Genomic DNA, 22,259 nt, shown 5'->3' on the forward strand with positions numbered 1-22,259 from the left:
TGTAACAATGAAATCCCAAAACGCGCGCTCTGTTCTTTTCTTTACCAGACAGAATCGCAGATTTCTTTTTGGCACATTGCTATCCCCCCTCCCCCTCCCCCTCCCCCAACACATACTGTATTGTGGGCAGTGCAGTTATTTTGACAACATGGTTTATATGTTACCCAGAGAGCAATGTGGTTTTTAGTTTCATGGCTTTTAAGATAGCATGCTGTTTTAAGGAAGGAAGGAAATGATCATATATACTATCTACAGTCATTTATCTTCCCCTCTGTCAGACACATGACTGCTCAGAGTATGTGCGTCTGTTCACCTTCTGTGTTTTTTAATGGCATTACTCGACCGGAGTCAAGTCAATAAGAGGGTCAGTCTGTGTGAATGTCTGAGTGTGTCATTAGGCTACTTCAAACATGTACTAATGTCTTTTTTTTATGCACGTATAATTTATACTTGCCATAGACGTAGGCTATGACAGATTACTGTCAAGATTACTTATCTTTATAACCTTTATCAACACTGGAGCCATGCTGTTCCGGCATGGCTGTGGAATCTTGTGGATCCCTGAGTTCAACAAGATTAGATTTTTACGGCGTCCATTAGCCTGTCTGTCTGTCTGTCTGTCTGGAGCTAATCCCCCAAACAGCCGGAGCGATCCATACCACGTTTCTTGTGCACGCTGCCAGTTGGCCAACTTAGTACCTCCACTGTTTTTTCCAACATATACAGTATATTATACTATTGTATTATTTTTTTAGGGGCACTAGCCCCTCCTATATTCAGCTATTAGTGTAGATATTTTCGTCTTACACAAACATTCAATTCCCATTGACAATGATTGGAGAATTTACGTCATATGTGGACGAGCAAATCGGCTATTTCTGTCCTACACAAACATTAAATTCACATTGACAATGAATGGAGAACTTACGTCATCTGTGTCTGAGCAAATAGACATGTTACGTCATGATGATGACCCTGATGTCATAGTAAATGTGACCTGCTGTCACAGTTAAGCCCATGGAGATATCACTATTGGCCAGCAACTCTACATCTGACCTCAAACCATTAGATCTCCATATATGGATATATTTCAGAATCTGTCCTTCCCCATCCATCTTTCCTCTTCGATGTCTCTTTTGACTTATACCTGTCCATTCAAATTTCAAACTCTAGACGGGCCTCTCAACCCGAGTTCTCAACCCGAAAATTAAGGCCCGGCCCCAGCTGGGTCCTCATCAAACCCTGTACACTCAAGAGAATGTCCCCGCTACCACCCTTAGATCTCCATATACTGTAGGGAGCTGACCTGTTCTGACATTCCATATGTTGATCTGAGCTCATCAAACCCTGTACACTCAAGACATGCTCCTTATATGGCCAGTACAGAATTCATTCCATGTTGATCTGACCCCCCCCCCCCATGCCAAAGCGCCAGAGATCGCATCGAGACATCTCAGGTAGACTTGCGTGTCTAATGTACACGGCAATCAGAGACGTCTCTCTGTGATTCTGATACCACGACAGCCTGAAGGATCCTCCGTCAGATCTGACACATCAAAACATTGCAGAAACAAGAGTCACAAATGACGCAATGAGCTCCAATTATCTGCACATTGCTTCTCCCTTCGCCTGCAGGCTGTAGCCAGGAGGTCTGTCAAACTGGCGTCAGACGGGTTATAAATCTCCTCTCTGGTTGCCAAAAGTTAATTTCTGTTTTTTTAGGGGGCTTTTCTTTCTCTACACATCACCTGTCACGTTCACACCCTAGCATAATATAATGAGATAGTTTTGTCTGAAATGATTACAAAACCATTCGAGTCATTTTTGCGTTTACTTTACAGTAGACTTGATTACTGTAATGTACTTTTTGATGGACTGACAAAGAAAGTGTTAGATAAACTCCAGCTTGTTCAGAATGCCGCAGCCAGAGTTTTAACTGAAACCAAAACATTTGAACATGTCACTCCTATTGTAGCTTCCCTTCACTGGCTCACGATGAAACAAATAATTGGTTTTAAAGTTTGTATTGTTCTTAAATCTATGGAATGGCTTAGCTCCTTTATACAATACATTGATTGGATCCCTTATATTATGAGATAAAGGGCTCCTTATTAAACCTAGAATATATTCTAAAACGGCTCAGGTTATGATGCCTTCAATCATTTTGGCCCTAGTCTCTGGAATTCTCTACCACTTGAAAGGTCTACAGTCAAAAGAATCACACCCGCGTGAAGTGAGGGGCGCTCTTATCATCTTAAAACATCTAGGAGGGAATTCGGTATAGCTTGTTGCTATGATTAGGTGATGTAATGTAATGTTGACCTGGTACAACCTATACGTAGTTATAGCCTACCTTTGAATCCGGGAGCTATACCTCTGTGTCTCTCATTAGTTGTTGCTATCCTTTATATACTGTATACACGATTTGAAGGTTTTCAGAAAGCTTAGGTTAGGATTTAGAAGGCATAGTTAGAATCGGCCTCAGGTCTAAATTGGTTGTTAAGCCTGGATAATGCCATCTTTGACCGCAAGTATCTTCCCTGAAAACATGCATGGCGTGTTGCATAATGCATATGGTGTGTTCCTCCGCATGCTTAGGTCCAAAGATGACGTAGAGATGCATGTGAAAGGGCGGCTAGGGTTTCTTGATTGCTGTGGAGTGTGTCAGATTAATGTCTTGCTTCGTAAATGACCATGAAAAAGGACCCAGGTTATAAACGGTTAGAGGCCTGGATTTCATGCCTGATCTTATTATTAGATATTCATGGTGATTGGCATTTCCAGTGACTTGTGGAGATGTAGTTCTTGCTTATAGGGCTGCAACACTTAACGCAATCTAATGGATTTAATCAATTATAAAAAATAAAATCACACCCGTTTGAAGTGAGGGGCGCTCTTATCATCATACGTCATAATACATCTCAGATGGCTCCTTCTGGCCAATCACAATTTGCGTCCTCACTTTTGTCTTTATCTATAAAATAGGGCCTAATCAGACTGATTCATTATAGTATATTTAATTGTGCTCTTCATTCTCAAAGCCAGAGAGGGTGTAAAATGTAATACAGTGAAGGGTTTTGCTGCACATGGACCAGGTGATGGCTCCTCTTACTCCATTCCCCCGATGGAGAGTGTTAATTGGAACTGTGTTTTCAAGTGTTATTCCATTCAACTCTGGTAGTCTACTTCAAATTGATCTCAATTTTCCTCCCCTTATTATTTCTCTGTGCTTTTCTCATTTATTAAGCCGTCAGAGGGCACACCGGATTCAGCCCCGTAGAGTGGCTGCGTACATATGGCTCCTATTAAAGCCACGTTACACCAGAGAGAGGGCTCCATTTCACATGTATTCCCCGCTGGGACTCAAGTGCTATAGTCTCAGTTCTGGGAGAGTATGGACTGAGGACCGCAAGTGAAACACTGTTGTCCAACTGGTGGTCCATTTCAAAGACACACACACACACACACACACACACACACACACACACACACACACACACACAACCACAACCTCAACCTGCCTCGGTGTAGAAGGCAAAGAATAATCACTATGTCATGATTGTCATTATTAGCCAGTGTAGTTGAAGGATCCCAGGAGTAATGAGAGAAATAATGAAGACTTTCAAAGATAGACAGTTTATCTTTTATTGCGTGGAAACAGCGGATCTGATATTTTGGTGACATCATTCTACGACAGGGTATGAATAAGGCTTCACAGAACTCAGTATTGACTTTCTATGTCATTCTGTTGGTTAGACTATTTGCCTTATGGTCATTGTTGTGAATGTTTGTGAACAGTATTTTCTAATTACAGCATGATCGTGTTATGTCTTATAGGGGACGTGTACATCCAGACAACTCAAGACAACAAGAATCCTGTCATATATGGAGTATTCTCAGTTTCAGGGTAGGTGATTATGATTCCTGTCCACTTTCTCCTAAGTTGTCCTTTGTAATAATAATAATAATAATAATACGCCAATGTAGTTGTTGTTGTATTTTCCCATACAAAGGCTTCTGTCCTCTGCATTTACTCATTCTAACTATTAGGAGCTTTGGACGCTTATTATCACAGCACCCAGGGGGGAGCAGTTAGGGGTTAAGTGTCTTGCTCAGGGACACTTGGGCACGTAGACCAAGCCCCCGATCCCCAGACGGCCTGAGTCTACCCACCACCTCCACTTCCATGACTCAGCTGTGATCCGCTATAAGCAAATCTGCTGATCGGAGGGAAAGTGAAAGTAGATTTAGGTTCCCATCTGAATTTGCTCAGCCTTTTTGAGGCACCTGCTTCTCTCTGTTATTGAAACACCACACGGTCTGATTGAACAGGACTACAAAGGCAGGTCAGGAAGTCAGTCTAGTGCCCAGCGGGGGAGCTTGCTGCAGTCCTACATGGGGCCGCTTTAACACAGACCTCTACAATTCAAGGAAGCAAGCAGACAATGTAATTGCGAGATTGCAATTGACTATTTAGGCATTTAGCAGACAGTCTTATTCCAGAGCATTTTGCAAATGCAAGATCGTAATGAGCAGAGTAAAACTAGTCAATAAACAGCATAGCACCGGTAGTCACATACTGTCTGTAAATAGAGTGCAGGGAGAACAATGCAGTGCCTGACAGAAACTAGGATACCAAGTAAACAATGAACCTAGCATCTGTCTTAACAACGTGCTGCTATCTAAATGGCATTCTTAACATTTGTGCAAATATAAATAACAATTCCCTGAAGAAGACCTCCTAGGTCGAAACGTTGGATTCTTGTCTATAAATATACAGCATCGTGGCTACGAGTGTGCAGCCTTTTTCTCATTTTTACTCATTTACTGCCTTAGGCCAGCACCTCACCAACACTGGTGTGCGCCCTTTCCTGTTTAATCTAAATAACAAAACACGAGAACAAGTGACCGAGAGATATATCTGCATAGTAAACTAGCATCTATCAAACAAAGGTATCAAGAAGGGATACGAGGAGAGATGAGTGTTAGGGCGTGAGGTGAAGTCTAAAGAGATGGGTCTTCAGACTATGGTGTTAAATTGGTTGGCGTGCTTATTACTGTACACACGCAGGGCGCTGTGGCTAGCCGTAATAGCCGTAATAAGCATACCTTGATAAATGGATTTGAGGAAACAAATGCTGTTATTGCCGCCATTCTCTCTGCAGGCTCCAAGCCCATTTAAAGCCTGGTTGATAAAAAACAAACGCGATGCTAATGATAGAGACCTCTGACAGGAGCTACAAACACATCCACCCACCACACGCAGCAGCCAGATACTGGGCTCTGGTGATTAGCAGCATTATGTGGGTGTTTGTATGTCAGTGTGTCAAACAGCTCGGCTGTGGTAGTGTCTGTTGGAGACGATGCTTGTGCATCATGATGTAGTAAAGTAAAGAATGAATTAAGCTTAACCACTCTCACCCCGCTGGCATACTTATTTTGGGCATGTCATTAGGTTCACGAGGGTAACCATACCCTGCCGAAACGTTGGGTTTCTTTTTACTCCAAAAATATAGTATTGGCACTTTGGCTACCAGTGTATGCAAGCAATAACTACGTATTCATATCACAATGCATTCATGTCTCTTGAAGACTACTGTTTAGATTATTCTGCCATGGGCCGGCACCACTATAAGGACTTTGGTGTCCGTAGCATTCTCATGCACAGGGTGGTATTAGCGTTCACCAAGCTCTTTTTCTGTGGTCGGAAAACTGTCACAAATGTTTAGACCGATGCTAGATTCCTTGTTTACCTGGTATCCTAGTTTCTTTGAGACACGACATTGTTCTCTCTCTGCGCTCCACTTATGTGACTTACTTAACTAAATGAAAATGCCCAAAATAGGCAATCTACAAGCTCACGACACGCCGCGTCGCCACTAGTGAGAGGCTTGTTGAGTGTTTGGGACGAAGAACAGAGATTGAATCATTTGGAGAGTGGAGCTAATTATCTCAGAGAGAACGAGTTAACACGTGTTTCCACAAGCTGTCGTCTCATTGTGCTCCCCCCCCCCCCCCCCCCCCCCTCCTCAGATCTGTGTTTAAAGGCTCGGCGGTGTGTGTCTACTCCATGGCCGACATCCGTATGGTCTTCAACGGACCGTTCGCTCACAAGGAGGGACCCAACTACCAGTGGGTCGCCTACACCGGGAAGATCCCCTACCCCCGGCCTGGAACTGTGAGCTACCAACACGCACACACGCACACGCATGCACGCACACGCACACACACGCATGCCAACGCATGCATGCACGTGCACACTCCCCCGCCCACACACACGCATGCACGCGCACACACACACATGCTCCGGGAAGATCCCCTGCCCCCACCCTGGAACTGTGAACTACCAACACACGCATGCACGCACACATGCATGCATGTGTGCGTGCACGCCCCCCCGCCCACACACACACACGCATGCACGCGCACACACACACACACACACACACACAGTGTATTATTGTTATTATTAACAATATTATTATTTATTATGTTTTATTGTCATGAGCAGGCCTATTATTGCAAGTTTCTCATAAGCTGTGGCTTTTCCCTTGTCATCATCATCATCGTCAACGCAGTGTCCCGGAGGTACCTTCACCCCCAACATGAAGTCCACAAAGGACTACCCAGACGAGGTGATCAACTTCATGAGAAACCACCCCACCATGTACAACTCCATCTACCCGGTCCACAAGCGCCCCCTGGTGGTGAGAACCAACGTTGACTATGAGTTCACCACCATCGTCGTGGACCAGGTGGCCGCTGCAGACGGCAGCTACGAGGTGCTGTTCCTGGGCACAGGTCAGCGGCTAACCCTGTCCTAATGACATCATGCAGTGTCGATGACTCTCTGATCACATTCCATTCGTTGTAGAGCATAAAGTCCATGTCCAGTCTGAGCATGAATCGCGTAATGGAGAGTAGAGTGGTTTATAAATATTCTGTAACTCTAGCTCGCTTCGGTCTGGCGGAACTTCATACACTTTCTCCCGCAGACTATTAATCACAGATGGGTCATATGTGGGGAGACCCCACCCCCCGCACGCACTCACACACACACACACACACACACACACACACACACACACACACACACACACTCACACACACACACACACACAGTACACACCCTCAGCTGCTGAATTCACTGTAGTCAGCCATATTATGATGAATGGCTTGTGAAGAACGCTGTTCAACAAGAGATAGTAAGTTCAATATCCTGTGAAACAAATCACTCGCTTGGAGGAGACAGACACGTGAGCGTGGTAATAGAACACTGGTTCTCAATCTTTTTCATATCAAGGACCCTCATTTATTTGGCATTAGAGCCGTAGACCACAATTTCATGAGATTTAGGGCTGTATTTTGCGTGTCTTAAGTACCAAGTCTTATTCCCTAACTTGAGTAAACTAAAGACCTGGAGGCGTGATCAATGCCATTTGGCTATTCTGAGTGTCCAAAGAGCATTGATCACGCCTCCAGGTCTTTAGTTTACTCAAGTTAGGGAATAAGACCTGGTACTTAAGACACGCAAAATACAGTCTCTCAGACCAAATTTATTTTTTAATTGTCGGATATGATTTTGACCAGAATTCCATGCCGTATTGATGTGGTAGAGACATACCAGGTAAATACAGTATGATCTAAATAACAATTAGTCTATTCTCTAATTGTGTGAAGAAGTTAAGAACCTAATTTAACCCATAAAAACCGGGAAAGCATCTGTTTCATTTTTGATTTTAGATATATACAGCAGCACATTTTCATGATTAAAAAAGCTGATATACAAGCTCATAGCACGTGCAACACTATGAGCGTGTAGATTTGCTATTTTTGAAAAATCATGAAAATGTGTTCAAATCTTAGAATTTATATATATTATTTTAAAGCAAAGTTTTTAACTCAAATCTTTGCTTCTGGAGAGAACCAGGGGGAAAAATTGAGATGGAGCCAAATAGATTATTTTGGGGGTCCTTGACATGAAAAAGGTTTGAGCACCACTGATACAGCAACATACGTTTTTCAGAAAACTGTTTAGAAGACATTTTGTAGAATGAGCCCCATGAAGTAATACTGAAATTTAACAATTGATTTATTCTATGGGGAATTCCTGGAACGTCTCCTCAAGACCCCTGGTGGTCCCGGGACCCCACGTTAAGAACCCCTGGTGTAGTGTGAACGTGTGAAGTGGAACGTTAAAGGTCAAGTGTGTTCTCTCCTCCGTGTCATCAGAGCCCATACACTAGGTGGGGTTGGCAAAAGGGCCTTTCTCTTTGCAGTTTGCATGTTCTCCCCATGTCTCCTAGGGTAGGTACTGTACCCTCACAAAGACTTGCAGTAATCCTGGTCTCTATACTGCCTCCCCCTGGCCAGCCTGATGGAGGGAAAAGGAACTGGTTGGAATAACGTGTTAATTCCACTCGCTAGGTCTTACCAGGGTAACCCCAGTGATGAGAAGAGGCCTGCTCACTCCTCATGTATTGAAGGAAGCATGAGTTCAGTTTGGGGCTCTCTCTAGTTTGGCAGAGGTAGAGTAGCACCCAGGATTACAGTTTAGACAAATGGCAATGGGTGAAGTTGTGTTAAAAAAATAGGAAGGGTCAACGGGTCAATGAGGCTATACCCATATGGAAAAAAAAGTAGAAGAAACATATATGTTGTCCTGTTGCCTCCAATAGTAAGTATTTACATTTTTTATGTATGTCATTTACATGTATGTCATGTAAAGTACATACTAGATTTTATATGTGAACTCTTGAAAGTGGCACCTTTCATACAATCCTCATATAAGACAATAAAGTGAATCATGTATGAATCAAGTAAACAACATGTATGTGATCTATGAGGTAAGTACATGGCAAACTGTATTTTCCTTACATGTTCCATACAATGTTTGTAGTTTTAAATTATATGAGATATATCCTTTCCATATATAAAAAAAATACCATTATAGTATGTATTTTATAGTTTGTAACCATTTAATTTACAAGAAAAGTATGCTTCTTTTATATGATTTTTATAACATTGTTATATGTCAGCCAATACATTATACCTTATAGTTATAAAAAAAACATATGTTTTATCTATGACTATATATAAGTTTTTATATGTGAAGTGTATGATAGGTATAAAAAACATATGCGCTATAGACCCCTGGGAGATAGTTGCTGAGATAGAGCACCACACCTACTATACCATCAACTCCCAATTCTTCCCGCATCACTTGCCGCACCCAAGCTGTGCTACTCATACGCTGAGTTGCCAGTGCCCAGGATCGAACCCACGAACTTGTGGTCTTAAGGCGAGAGCTCTACCAACTGAGCTACCCAGACACATCCTGACATATGTGAAGTGTTTGATATGCTCTCTTTATGTTTTTTGTTTTTTTTAGAAGATTCTTATAAGTTACCATAGCAGTATAAAATAAAATGCATTGGGAGGTACATGGGGGGACAATGGTGGTGACACTGGCTGGGGGGGCACTGGCTGGGGGGGCACTGGTTGGGGGGGCACTGGGGGCTTGTGTCACACTGGGGGGACACTGGCTGGGGAGGACACTGGCTGGGGGGGGGGGGGCATCACACTGGGGGGGCACTGGGTGGGGGGTGTCACACTGGGGGGTCACTGGCTGGGGAGGACACTGGCTGGGGGGGGGGGGGGGGCACTGGGTGGGGGGATCTTAAATAATGTAGGAGTCATAAAATGTAAAAGGGAATACAACTCATTATTTTGTCATCTCATGTTATTTCATTGTAAGATTAGGTTTTGTTTAATTTGGATGTCTCTGTGACATACATGGCCTGTATTGTATGGTTTCTATACAATATCCTATCAGATTTTGGTTTCACTGATGTTTGCCCAACTCTACAAGTTTGACAACACACATATGTATTTCAATTTATACTAATTTACTAAGAATATTGTATGTGGATTTACCGTCACATATAGGTCTTATAAGATACAAAATTATATAGGTTTCACTTTACAAAAACTTACTATGGCTCTTATATGTGCTTTGACTGTTATATATAGTTCCTATAAATGACAAAATTATATAAGTTTCACTTTACAAAAACGTACTATGGCTCTTATATGTGCTTTGACTGTTTTATATAGTCCCTATAAATGACAAAATTATATAAGTTTCACTTTACAAAAACGTATTATGGCTCTTATATGTGCTTTGACTGTTTTATATAGTTCCTATAAATGACAAAATTATATAAGTTTCACTTTACAAAAAAATACTATGGCTCTTATATGTGCTTTGACTGTTTTATATAGTTCCTATAAATGACAAAATTATATAAGTTTCACTTTACAAAAACTTACTATGGCTCTTATATGTGCTTTGACTGTTTTATATAGTTCCTATAAATTACAAAATTATATAAGTTTCACTTTACAAAAAAATACTATGGATCTTATAATATGCTTTGACTGTTTTATATAGTTCCTATAAATGACAAAATTATATAAGTTTCACTTTACAAAAAAATACTATGGATCTTATATGTGCTTTGACTGTTTTATATAGTTCATATAAATGACAAAATTATATAAGTTTCACTTTACAAAAAAATACTATGGATCTTATATCTGCTTTGACTGTCATATATATTAACTACAAGTTTCATGTAAAACATATACAAATTTAGTATTTTTTTTTCCATATGGGTAGTTGAACCTGCCTCTTTGTGTTGTTCCTCAGATCGGGGAACCGTGCAGAAGGTGATTGTTCTGCCTCGAGATGATCTCCAGACTGAGGAGCTGGTCCTGGAGGAAGTGGAGGTCTTCAGGGTCAGTGTCTTGCTCTACTCTCTCCTCTTTTTCCCCTTTCCTTAAGTTCTGTCCTTTCTTAGATGCACATGGTTAACTGTGGCTGGACATTTGCTTTGTGTATAGAATGAAGGATTATGTCCATTAATACTATCTGTATCATTAACAGATTCCCACCCCAATCACAACAATGAAGATTTCATCAAAGCGGGTAAGTAACAGTGAGACTCTGAAAATGTACTATAATTTATCTCATTGACCGCCATCTAGTGGTGGCTTAGTATGGCACAGCCTGCTATACATTATAAGTGAAGGGGCGAGGCTCTTAAATTGAAAGTGCTTTTGGCCCGAAACCGCTGAGTCAGGATGTAAAAATCACACCTGTGTGAAGTGAGGGGCGCTAATATAGTAAAGTCTAACTCATGTTGATTAGGTGATGTAATGGTGATGTAAAACAAACGGTGCAAACACAAACATTAAACGCCATTAACAATAAAGGGACAATATGACAATATGACAAAAGCGATTGTCATTTAATCCACCCAAAACATACTTTTGGTAAGCGATAAAGTATCCTTTAGATAAATATGACACAAACCAAGCTTGTTTTGGTCTAAAAAGAAGATCCTAGATCTAAGATGCTGTGTCCCATAGCAAGCATAAGCCAGCGGTTTTTCATTTCCGGCTTGTACCGGATCCTTTCACCGGATCTAAATGGGAGTGTTACATCGACGCAGCTGCTTACCATAATCAATTGTTATTAAAAAAGGCGGGATAAGGCGTCATCTGCGCCGAGGTACATTCGAAAATAGGCGTCAAAAGGCGAAATTTGTCGCCCGGTGAGATACTGTAAAGAGAGTTCCATTACATTCCATTCATTATCTCACATAAAAACCGATATAATCTCTCAACGATTGAAAACTTGAGTTCTTTGACCCCTCGAATCAGTTCTCTGTGGTCTGACTGTGTTCTTTCGCCCTCCCAGCAACAACTGTACGTGGGCTCTGTGTTGGGTGTGACCCACCTGGCTCTTCATCGCTGTGACGTGTACGGGGAGGTCTGCGCTGACTGCTGTCTGGCCAGAGACCCGTACTGTGCCTGGGATGGAAAGTCCTGCTCCCGATACTCTGCTTCACAGAAGAGGTGAGTACCAACATAGTAAAGACACACGCACACACACACACACACACACACACACACACACACACACACACACACACACACGCGCACACACACACACACACACACACACACACACACACACACACACACACACACACAAACTCATACACACTATAGGGGTGTCAATCTTTTGGTATCACAATATGATTCAGTTTCGATTCCCTCATGCTTATGTAGTATAATATTTCTTTTTATATTTAATCTCCCCTTGCAATAATATAAATACACAAAGGCAAAAAGGTAGTATTTCTTTATGCTAAAACTACCGTTGATATAAATTCTCAATGACTGAGTATAATACGTTAAAGTACCGGTAATGCAAGAAAATTAACAATGTTTGGAAGTTGTAGGGCCACTTCACCCCTTTTGCAACCAGATCTTATTTGTATGTTGTGTATGATGACAAGAAACACTTTCCTTGGGTTTTTATGTGGGTAATATGTGTTTTTAGATATTTTAATATTTCAAAGTGTCTGTGATGTCATGGACACTGGTCTCACTGCTGGATTACTACAATTACCATAATGCTTTGCTGCACTCACCCAACCTTGTGGATAAGGGGAGGGCTGTCTTACTGAGACAACATGTAGTCCAGGAAGGAAGTGAGACCAGTGTCCATGACATCACAGACATTTTGAAATACTAAAATATCTGAAAACACATATTCTGTCCTCCCCAACATCATTCAAATAAGATCTGGTTGTAAAAGGGGTGAAGTGGCCCTTTAAACAAACACCTGCGTAATGAAATACTGAATTCCTTATAAGCATATCTTATTTCAAGTCACATTCTATGTTCAGAACACATTATAATTGAGCTTGTTGTTTTGGAATGTTGATCTGACCCCTCTAGGCGAAGCCGCCGGCAGGATGTAAAGTATGGCAACCCGATCCGGCAGTGTCGTGGTTATAACTCCAACGGTGAGAGACAGCATCACTTTGTTCCAAAGACCGCAGGAACAAGCTTCTGCAGTTAAACAAACAAAACCATAACAATAGAATTGTGTCGTAAATCAGGTGGATGTTTTCTGTACGCGTGCATTGCATGCTTTGGTTTGTTTTGGTTGGTTGAAGACAATAACCCTGCCACATATTCACAGCCAATAAGAACACTCTGGAGGCGGTGCAGTACGGAGTGGAGGGCAGCACCACCTTCCTGGAGTGTCAGGCCCGCTCGCCCCACGTGTCTCTGAAGTGGCACCTGCAGAGAGAGAACAGCGACCGGAGGAAGGAGGTAATGGTAATGCAGAAATCCTCAATGTTCATTTCATTTTACTTGTCTGTGTCACGAGTACAAAGCGAATAAATGGAATCTACCTGTATGACTGAGGCATCAACTATATGAATAGTTTGGACTCTTAGGGGCTCCATTTTTGACCGAAATAGCAATTTAGGGGAAAGCGTGCCAACACGCCCATGACCACACCTCTAGGCGCAAATACTGGTGTCGGCAAAAAATATAGCGGGTGACGCTGGACGAAAATACCATTAAGGGACAGAGAAAGCTCCTATATTCGTAATTTTCGGGCAGCGGCTGAATTGCGGGCCGCACTGCGTGCGGGTAAAGTCTGAGACGAAATTGGAACCCTATATGTATAATATACCAGTATAACCAGTATGTAACCAAAATGGACTCCCAATTCTCTGAGAGTATACAATTGGACCCTCTTGGGTTTTGGTTCGATTTGTACATACTCAGAGATAAGTTTAAGCTGCAATCGACAACTTCTAGATCCTACCCTGAATTCAAACTCGGTTCTTGCGCGCAAACACAGACATTTCTTCCGCTGAGCTATGACAAAAACCTTGTTTGCATAGAGGATATATTATAATATATAACGCAAGCTACGCATCATATGTTTTCAAAAACATTCTTGAGAGCAACATTTGTAAATGACATTTTGTGTTTGTTTACATGGTTGTCATGCTGGATACGGCATAAAATTCAAGCAGCGCAGACAGGTGCTCTGACTGAGCCTTTGATTATACAGCGGTCATTATCTAGAAATAACACCCGACTGAATTCAGCGATTGACCTATCAAGCATTCATTGACCAATCAAGCATTCAACCAAGCCGTGTAATAGTGCAGTTGAATGACCTCTGACTCTCTCATCCTGTCCCCGACAGATCCGTTCAGAGGGACGCATCCAGAAGACGGAGCAGGGCCTCCTGATCCGCTCGCTGCAGTCCTCAGACAGCGGCGTGTACCAGTGCACCTCCACGGAGAAGAACTTCAAACACACGCTGGTCAAGCTGCAGCTGATGGTGCTCTCCAGCCGCACCGTCAACAACGTGCTGGTGGAGACGGGAAGCCCGGCCCTGCCCCCGCTCGCAGCCAGCGCCTGGACGCCCAGCGCCGGCCAGTACAAGGACCTGCTGACCATCCTGAGCCAGCCGGAGATGGGGCTGATCAACCAGTACTGCCAGGACTACTGGCAGCTGGCGGACGCCGGCGGTCTTCAGGGGGACACAATGTCGGCGGGGCCCAATAAGGCCAAGGGCCTGAAAGAACTAAAGGAACAGAAGAAGCCCCGGAACCGCCGGCATCATGATGAGACAACGGTGTCTCCGGCTGAGACATGAGGAGTTTGACATGTATACACACACACTCACGCACACACACAAACACGCACGCACACACACACACACACACACACACAGTACGTAATGCCAAATTCACATCAGCACCGGTATTCCACTTCTGTTTGTTGAGAAAGTCGCAAATGCATTGTCTATGGCGAGAAATGACAACCACTTACCCCGCTGCGACAGAAGGTGTAGCCAGCAAAGAGTGGTGTGACAAAGTAGAGAAAATGCCGCTGCCGATGTGCAGGGAAAATGAACAGCCGCCAACCAGACGTGCTTTGGTCTGAAATAGGTGTGGCTCCACGTCTCCTTTGTGAGTTTAAGTTGTACACACCCATTTAGCACTGCTGGTGTGAATTTGGCGTAAAGCTATTCCTGGGTTCTGTTCCTTTCATGTCCACTTCCTAAATGCTGATTCCTCTCCGCACAAACACACTCCAAACTCAAAAAAGGGGAAAGACTTTGTCAAACGACAGGAACGTTGAATTATTATGATGGACAACAAAAAGCAACAGCCGCCAACAACAACCAGGTCAACCATGTAACTGTCTGTGAAAGTACACAGTATTTATTCTAGGTTGTAAATAGTATTTCTTTGTACTTAACTAGAAGACATGTTTTTTTTCTTTTCTGTGAATAGGTAAATTTGTGCAAATATTGTCGTTATTATAATAATTCTATTGTTGTGTTATTGTTTAGTACAGTGTGTTATTATATGGAAGATATCTTTATGTTTTGTCCTTTTTTTTTGAGAAACAGCAAAGAGGCTCTGGAAGGTGGCTACGTGGGGAGTGACAAGGACCGATCGATGGATGCAGAGACATTCAGACAGAGGCGTAGTGAAAATGTCTCCCATGTTAGATAATTTGACTGCTGGCAGTATTTAGTCCTTGTGATGGAAGTCAGGTACTGGTGGAGTGATATTCCAGATCCAGAACGTCCCTAAACTCCTGCTCACAGAAGAAGTCGCTGTACGATGATGGACAATTCTTTCTACTGCAAAAAAGCACAGCCAATGTGAAAAGGGGCATTTTCATTGAACACGCAAAAGAGAAACGAAATGCCCACCGATTGCAGCTTTTGAAAAGATCTCACGATGACCACGCGATCACGTGAGAACGAAAGGCCCTTCGTGACAGTGTGTGACATACTTCTCCTTCAGGACGCAGCTCTTTTTGTTGAGTGATGTCCTAAATTAATCCAGTCCTCCAGCAACCTCCTTGACACATGTGATCAATTAGAAAGTCAAATGCAGTTTGTGTATAATAGTTACACTACACAGTAAAATATGCAGTGTTCATTTCTCTCAGAGCTTGTACAAAAGTAACCAAATGGACCCTTGCGGACCATTTCTAATCACATGCTCTGAGTTAACGCAACACTGAGGACTTTCCTGTGCATGACCCATTTCTTCCAAAAATAATTTGATGTCAGGTGTTTGTTTTGTTTGTGTGAATATTACATCTCAATGTTGTATCCTTACAAACGTGATCATGGTGATGAGCTATTTATTTTATCATTTTATCGATACTAAAATTGAAAATAACATTGCCTTTTCTTTTCTCATTTGAGACAAGAATCTCCAGCAGGCAGCTACCTTATACAGTATGTGAGTTTGGGGAAAAAAGCACCTTCTGTTTGCCAAATTGGTAATTTACGCTGAGTACTAAGTTCTGAGTACTAATTTCTGATAAGTACTTTATCAGAAATAAAATGTATACTGTATGTGGCTTTATGTAAAGGAGAGCATTTTGTCTGCTCAATGGATTTCTTTTAGCTCTCAAGCTCACCCCAAACTTTCTTTGAGTTTTCATTCCAGCCAATTCCATGCTAAATATCAGTTTAGTTTTTTAGTAGGTTTGTCAATTAGCAGATCAGGTTTCAAGCTGTACCAGGTAAATTGGTCTACTCATTGAGTAGATCATTACTGCCAACAATTGTGCTAATTGCAGTTCTGAAAGGTACTCTACTTACTGGTTATCTAAATTCTGTCCTCTGGTCAGTTCATCTGAGCAGGTGATGGTGCCCTGCCATCTTACATTGCAATGTGCCACTAACTTAATGTAGAATAAGAAACAAAAGCTCTTTGTACAACCTCCATATTGTTAAAATTGTATATATTCACAACCACTAAAGCTTTATTTATGCTTCAGCAACAGAGTGCCGTGTGATGTGGTCGCTTGACAAAAAAAAAAGAACGTGTTTTCAAGTGAAAAATGTTGATGCGTTGGACAGTTTTCTCAGTTGAAAATGTGTTTGTATTTTTTGTCGCAGGCCACTTTGTCGCCGTGACATAAATCAGGCTTAAGATGATCACCACCAATCCTGAAGAGAAATATATACCAACATCTCCAGACGGTGGCTTTTCCTTGTGTGCATGGCATTTCTATTATATGTACAGTATATGATATTTGTCCAAAATGCTATGTTGTCAGTGGATGTCTTTCTTGTTGTGGGAATATGGGAATATTATCAGTGCAAGAAAGATGTACTCATGCCCTTATGGTGGAACATAAAATACAGAGGACACTTTTCAATTGTGGACTCTCGCTCTCTCCCTTCTGTTTATGAAAAGTGCATAGATTTGCAAATCTCAGACATGCATTTATTTAATTTTTCTGTGTTTTGCAAACTGCTATGGGTCATTGAGGTAAGGTCATGTATGATATAATGCACAGTTGGTGTTATTGTAATGACTTGTATAAATTACTATCTTTCCTTCCTTGTTGATGTTGCTGACTAATAAATTAAAGCTCTATATTTTATAATAACAAATGTCCTAGTTTGTTTACCTTTGATGACAATATGGTGCACAATTTATAACACACCTTGCACCTTTTTTGTAGGCACTAAATATCTCACCTGATGACACACTAAGGTGAGTTTCAGTGATGTCATCAGAGTCACTGATGGCAGAAAACTGGTGTATAGGGATTATTACATAGGGATTATTACGAAGTACTATGGCATAATACTACATCCTAAAGGTATGCCATCTTATGAAGCTATACCCTCGACAAGTTGCTGACATTTAATATAACAAATAACATGCACTTTACACATAACCTACCTGTATTCAGTGCATCCTGAATTTCCTTATTTTTAAGCTATGAACTTGGTCACTTTCCCGAAGACAGTGTTCAGTGTTCCGTTTTAACCTTACAGTGTTTAGCTCTCTAGGTCGTCCTCTCCTCAGATGAGCCCTAGCCATCCTCCAGCTTATTGAAGGTTTAATTACAACATGTGACAGCACAACTGCAAAAGTGAAACTGTGGGTGTGAATAACCACACCACAGAAGTACTAGGAAAATTCTGTATTTTTCAGTATGGCTATGAAAAGCCCCAACTATTGGAATTCCCAGCAATCTGGGCCTCCTTAACTTGTTCAATGTGAGCTCCATCCAAAGAAACACTTCATATGTGTTCCTTTCTCCAAGCATAATTTGAGCAAATATCAAGACATTTGGTTTTAGAAATATTAAGTTTCATCTTATTTTCAGTAATCCATTTAGAAATCTGCATGACCTCCTCTTATAATAAATTTCTCAGTTCTGTGCCATTCTCACGCATATTGTTGTGTCATCAGCATTCATTAAAATATATGGCAACTATACTACTGTAGAACTGACAAGAGCTTGTTGCAGAAGTGTAGGTGGTGGGGGGTTAGTTTAGAAGTTGTAGCAGTCAGATGACGTAGGATGGTGCGTGGGTTTATACACATGACTTTATACCCGAGACTGACCTTTGATAGGTATAGACGAGCCCGAGCCGTCACTGGCTGCTTTGCTGGTTAACCACAATGACACATGTCCTGTACGACTCCTACGTCAGCAGACAGAGAGGTATCATAAAAGTCTGTGGAACAAGATTGAGTGATTCTTTTCACTGATCATACTGATCATGATGGCATGTTTGAATCTTCACCTGGGAGTTGTATGGATGTTCAGTATAGTTGTTATTGCTGCTGCAAACTGCAATAACAAACAGGTTGAGAATAATGCTGGGCGATGCTGTGATCTGTGTCCACCAGGTAAGATTTCAGAATAATTGCTTTTCAGCCAGTAGTAATCGACAAGGTTGTTTTAGTTTAAAATCATGAAATGTATAATCCTTATAATATCCATGTGAATAACTGTTTCTGAGTACACACACACACACACACACACACACACACACACACACACACACACACACACACACACACACACACACACATTTATTTTATTTTATTTTATTTTATTATTATTATAGTACTTAATGTAGTGCATATCATTTTTGAAGGTGAATACATGAAGGAGTCAAAGGAGATCTGCTCGGACTCTCAGACAACTGTCTGTGTTCCCTGTGAGAGGGGTTACTACTCTAAAGGATATACCCCCGACCCTTGTGTCCAGTGCTCAACATGCGAGCATGGTAAGAAAATACTAGCTCATTATTATTACTAGCTTATTTTCAATATTATTGAATCATAACTGAAAAAATAAATGAGGGCTCTGCCGTTGATGTATTTCCAAGACAATGCATAAAGGTTGAATGAATAACCGAAGTACATAAAATATTTCCGGACAATGTGACATGGAACATGTGTGGTTGATTTCTTATCTCTCTGCAGACTATGAAGGGAACTGTACACCAACCACGAACGTAGCATGCAAATGTCGTCCTGGCTTCCTGTGTTCCAACAATGTCTGTTCAAATTGTCTGCAACAACAATGCAGTATGGGAGAACAACTGAAGAGACATGGTAAGATGATATGATACTTTAATGTCCGTTCACAAAAAAGTGTGTCTTGCATCACATCAAGGTTCAACTAGAATTAGAAAGATATGCTCCGCGCATGGGTGGGTGGCATATAGGGGGGTGTAAATCATGGGTGAGCAGCTGTCAGGAGGACCCAAGGAAGCTGTGGGTGAAATAGCATTTCTAAGATATACAGTTCAGCTATTTGTATTTTTAAAAAATCTGATCCGTCTGAAGTGTGTATGTGTGTGTGTGTGTGTGTGTGTGTGTGTGTGTGTGTGTGTGTGTGTGTGTGTGTGTGTGTGTGTGTGTGTGTGTGTGTGTGTGTGTGTGTGTGTGTGTGTGTGTGTGTGTGTGTGTGTGTGTGTGTGTGTGCGTGCGTGTGTGTGTGTTGCAATCAGGAGTCAACCAGCAGCAGCTGGAGGTCAATAGATCATGGTACAAACAGACATTCCATGCCCAAATAGACAGATCTAAACATTCCATGCTCAGACAGACCTACAAACAAAGCTGTTCCTTGGAGTGATTAGCACCACTCAAAAAGTGATCTTATAATATAAGATCATGTGTAGTCAATGCTCGTTGGGCTCGTTGGGCTCGTTGGGCTTACTCAGAAACGATGCAAGTTTGAACGATGCCATTTGGGAATGCATGCCCCACACTGTTACGCAATACCCATCAGACCCATTGTCAGAGTACCCGTTGGGTTGCCGGTTCATTTGGGCCACGGCCGGAGGCCGGTTCTGGACAACGGCCTATCCCGACTTGAAGCTGGGCACTGCACTCCCATGGTTCTAGAAGCTGGGCACTGCACTCCCATGGTTCTCCAGATACCTGAATTACAGACAAGAAAACTGTGCATTTATTGTAAGATGGACATTAACCAGAAACCATTTGCTTTTTTGCAGGACAAGTTGATTATAGATATACGTGTGAACCATGCCCAGATAATACATATTCTGACACAAATGATGGCAAATGCAAGACATTGACACAGTAAGATAAGAACCACTATTCCAATAATCGTATGAGTCAATTTTATGTTGTTTTGCAATCCTAATCACTCACTCACTCACTCAATCAATCAATCAATCAATCAATCAATCAATCAATCAATCAATCAATCAATCAATCAATCAATCAATCAATTCATATAAATAATTTCTTCCTCTGATCAACAGGTGCAGTGCAATTGGCATGATGATAGAATTTGCAGGGAACAAATCCCACAATGCAATTTGTCAGATTTTTGGTATGACGATATTTAACAATTAAATAATTATTCAAGTAAATAATGCTTTAATTTGAATTACATTTGAGTGTAGTCATTTCTATTTTCAGTGAAAGCAGGAGACCCCACCAGAGATCCCACCAAGGTGGTTCTTACAGTAGGCTTTGTTACAATTGCCATCACCTTCCTTATCTTCCTGATCCATGCCTACATCAAGAACATCAATAGGAAGCGCAAAGGCAGTAAGCATACCTGAATAATTATGTAATCATGCATGTATACTTATATACATATAAGGAAACGCAAATAATGATATTTGCATCATTATCACGTACAGGGCTCACATCTCACATAGAGTAAAAAATATTTAGTTAAAATTGAACATGATGTTTTCTTTCCACCTCAGAGAAATGCCATGCTGCCAACAGAGATATGATGTCACCTGCAGGGTCACAATGCTCACAATGTTCCTTGTCAAAGGAGGAGAGCGGAGGACAGTCCATGCTCCAGGCCGAATCCAGTGATGATGACAGTGTAGCTCTGTCCCTGAAACACATCACAATGATCACAGTTTGCTAAATGGTGAAATTGACTGTACCAAGTTGTTGCCACCAACCATCTCTGTGGCTTGGCTTCCTCTGCCATTCAGGGAAGCAGTCAAGACAAGTAGATGCCCAGCCAAAGCAGATGGAAGTTCTGTCATGACTCATGACAGAGGCTCTGGTCTGAGTGTGAGTGGGATGATAGATGACTGGGTATGTCACACCCAGCTCAGAGTCTAATTAGTTTGTATTTGGGCTCAGGTGATTGCTTAAAGGAGCATTCAGTGGTTTGGAAAACCCCCCGGTCCGCCCCGGTAACAAGATGTGCACATACACGCACTACAGTGGGGGTGCATGCTCAGACACACACGGACTCAGACACACACACACACACACACACACACACACACACACACACACACACACACACACACACACACACACACACACACACACACACACTTCACAAGTGTAAATAATGTATTTTTTGTTGTTTTTGTTATTTTCCATACCTGTTTGATTACTTTGTCTTACTATTTGTATATTACTATTATATATTATCTTTGGTGAGAACCACATATAAGCCCTCCCTGGGTTTCTTTTCTCACCTGCACACACTTTGTACTGTTTTTATTGTGGAAATAAACTAAAAATAAAAAAATAAAAAAACCAACAAAACAAAAAAAGAAGTGATATTTGAATTAAGTGAAATCACTGAATATGATTGACCTTTAAATTAAACATCTACATCACCAACACCACAATGACATACACATTCTGGTTGACTGGAATACTGTAGGCCAGTACGTCAGATTGTGAACAGGTACGGTCGGTTACTCTTTCAATGGACAATATATGCTGTCATAATAGCCTACTATTATCTTGGGAATCTGTCCTATAATGTTACAATAAGAACCCCAATCACTTATTTTCAGCGGACCTTGACATGTTATTAAGTTTGTGATGACTGGGTTATTGTAATTCCATCTATTTTGACTTTTATTGGATTTTACAATAGGCTATATAGCTGCGACAATACTGTAGTGTAGTGTCTGCTGCAATAAATATTACAAGCTTATCATAGATGGGTGAGGCAGGGTTTTATGCAAAGATAGTTAATAGTTTAATTAACTTAATTTTAATTCAGTCAGTCAGTAATGCATGAAACAAACCTCTGAATAAATTACCTTCCACAAA

General features: G+C 41.5%; 2 protein-coding genes across 7 annotated transcripts in view; both read left to right on the forward strand.

Annotated features, from left to right (window-relative positions):
• Positions 1-16,228, forward strand: part of sema3fa (sema domain, immunoglobulin domain (Ig), short basic domain, secreted, (semaphorin) 3Fa) — a 78,013-nt gene extending 61,785 nt beyond the window's left edge. For 2 of the 6 annotated variants that reach the window (XM_080788008.1, XM_080788010.1), the window contains 9 exons: positions 3,838-3,907; positions 6,034-6,178; positions 6,579-6,801; positions 10,712-10,800; positions 10,949-10,990; positions 11,765-11,922; positions 12,814-12,881; positions 13,061-13,194; positions 14,090-16,228. In XM_080788008.1, coding sequence (XP_080644134.1) covers positions 3,838-3,907; positions 6,034-6,178; positions 6,579-6,801; positions 10,712-10,800; positions 10,949-10,990; positions 11,765-11,922; positions 12,814-12,881; positions 13,061-13,194; positions 14,090-14,545 — 1,385 coding nt within the window. In that variant the 3' untranslated portion in view covers positions 14,546-16,228. Of the gene's footprint in view, positions 1-3,837; positions 3,908-6,033; positions 6,179-6,578; positions 6,802-10,711; positions 10,801-10,948; positions 10,991-11,764; positions 11,923-12,797; positions 12,882-13,060; positions 13,201-14,089 lie in introns of all 6 variants that reach the window. The other 4 variants (XM_080788005.1, XM_080788009.1, XM_080788007.1 and 1 more) reach the window with 3 other exon arrangements.
• A 2,218-nt stretch (positions 16,229-18,446) lies between these two features.
• tnfrsf18 (tumor necrosis factor receptor superfamily, member 18) lies at positions 18,447-21,414 on the forward strand. Its single transcript, XM_080784958.1, has 7 exons — positions 18,447-18,578; positions 18,830-18,961; positions 19,161-19,292; positions 20,198-20,285; positions 20,471-20,541; positions 20,631-20,762; positions 20,927-21,414. The coding sequence occupies exons 1-7, from the start codon at positions 18,449-18,451 to the stop codon at positions 21,097-21,099; spliced, it is 858 nt and encodes a 285-aa protein (XP_080641084.1). The 5' UTR covers positions 18,447-18,448; the 3' UTR covers positions 21,100-21,414.
• Positions 21,415-22,259: the final 845 nt, after the last annotated feature.

The sequence above is a fragment of the Protomyctophum bolini genome (assembly GCF_963924005.1).
Source record: "Protomyctophum bolini genome assembly, chromosome: 2".
In the NCBI taxonomy this organism is placed as follows: domain Eukaryota; kingdom Metazoa; phylum Chordata; class Actinopteri; order Myctophiformes; family Myctophidae; genus Protomyctophum; species Protomyctophum bolini.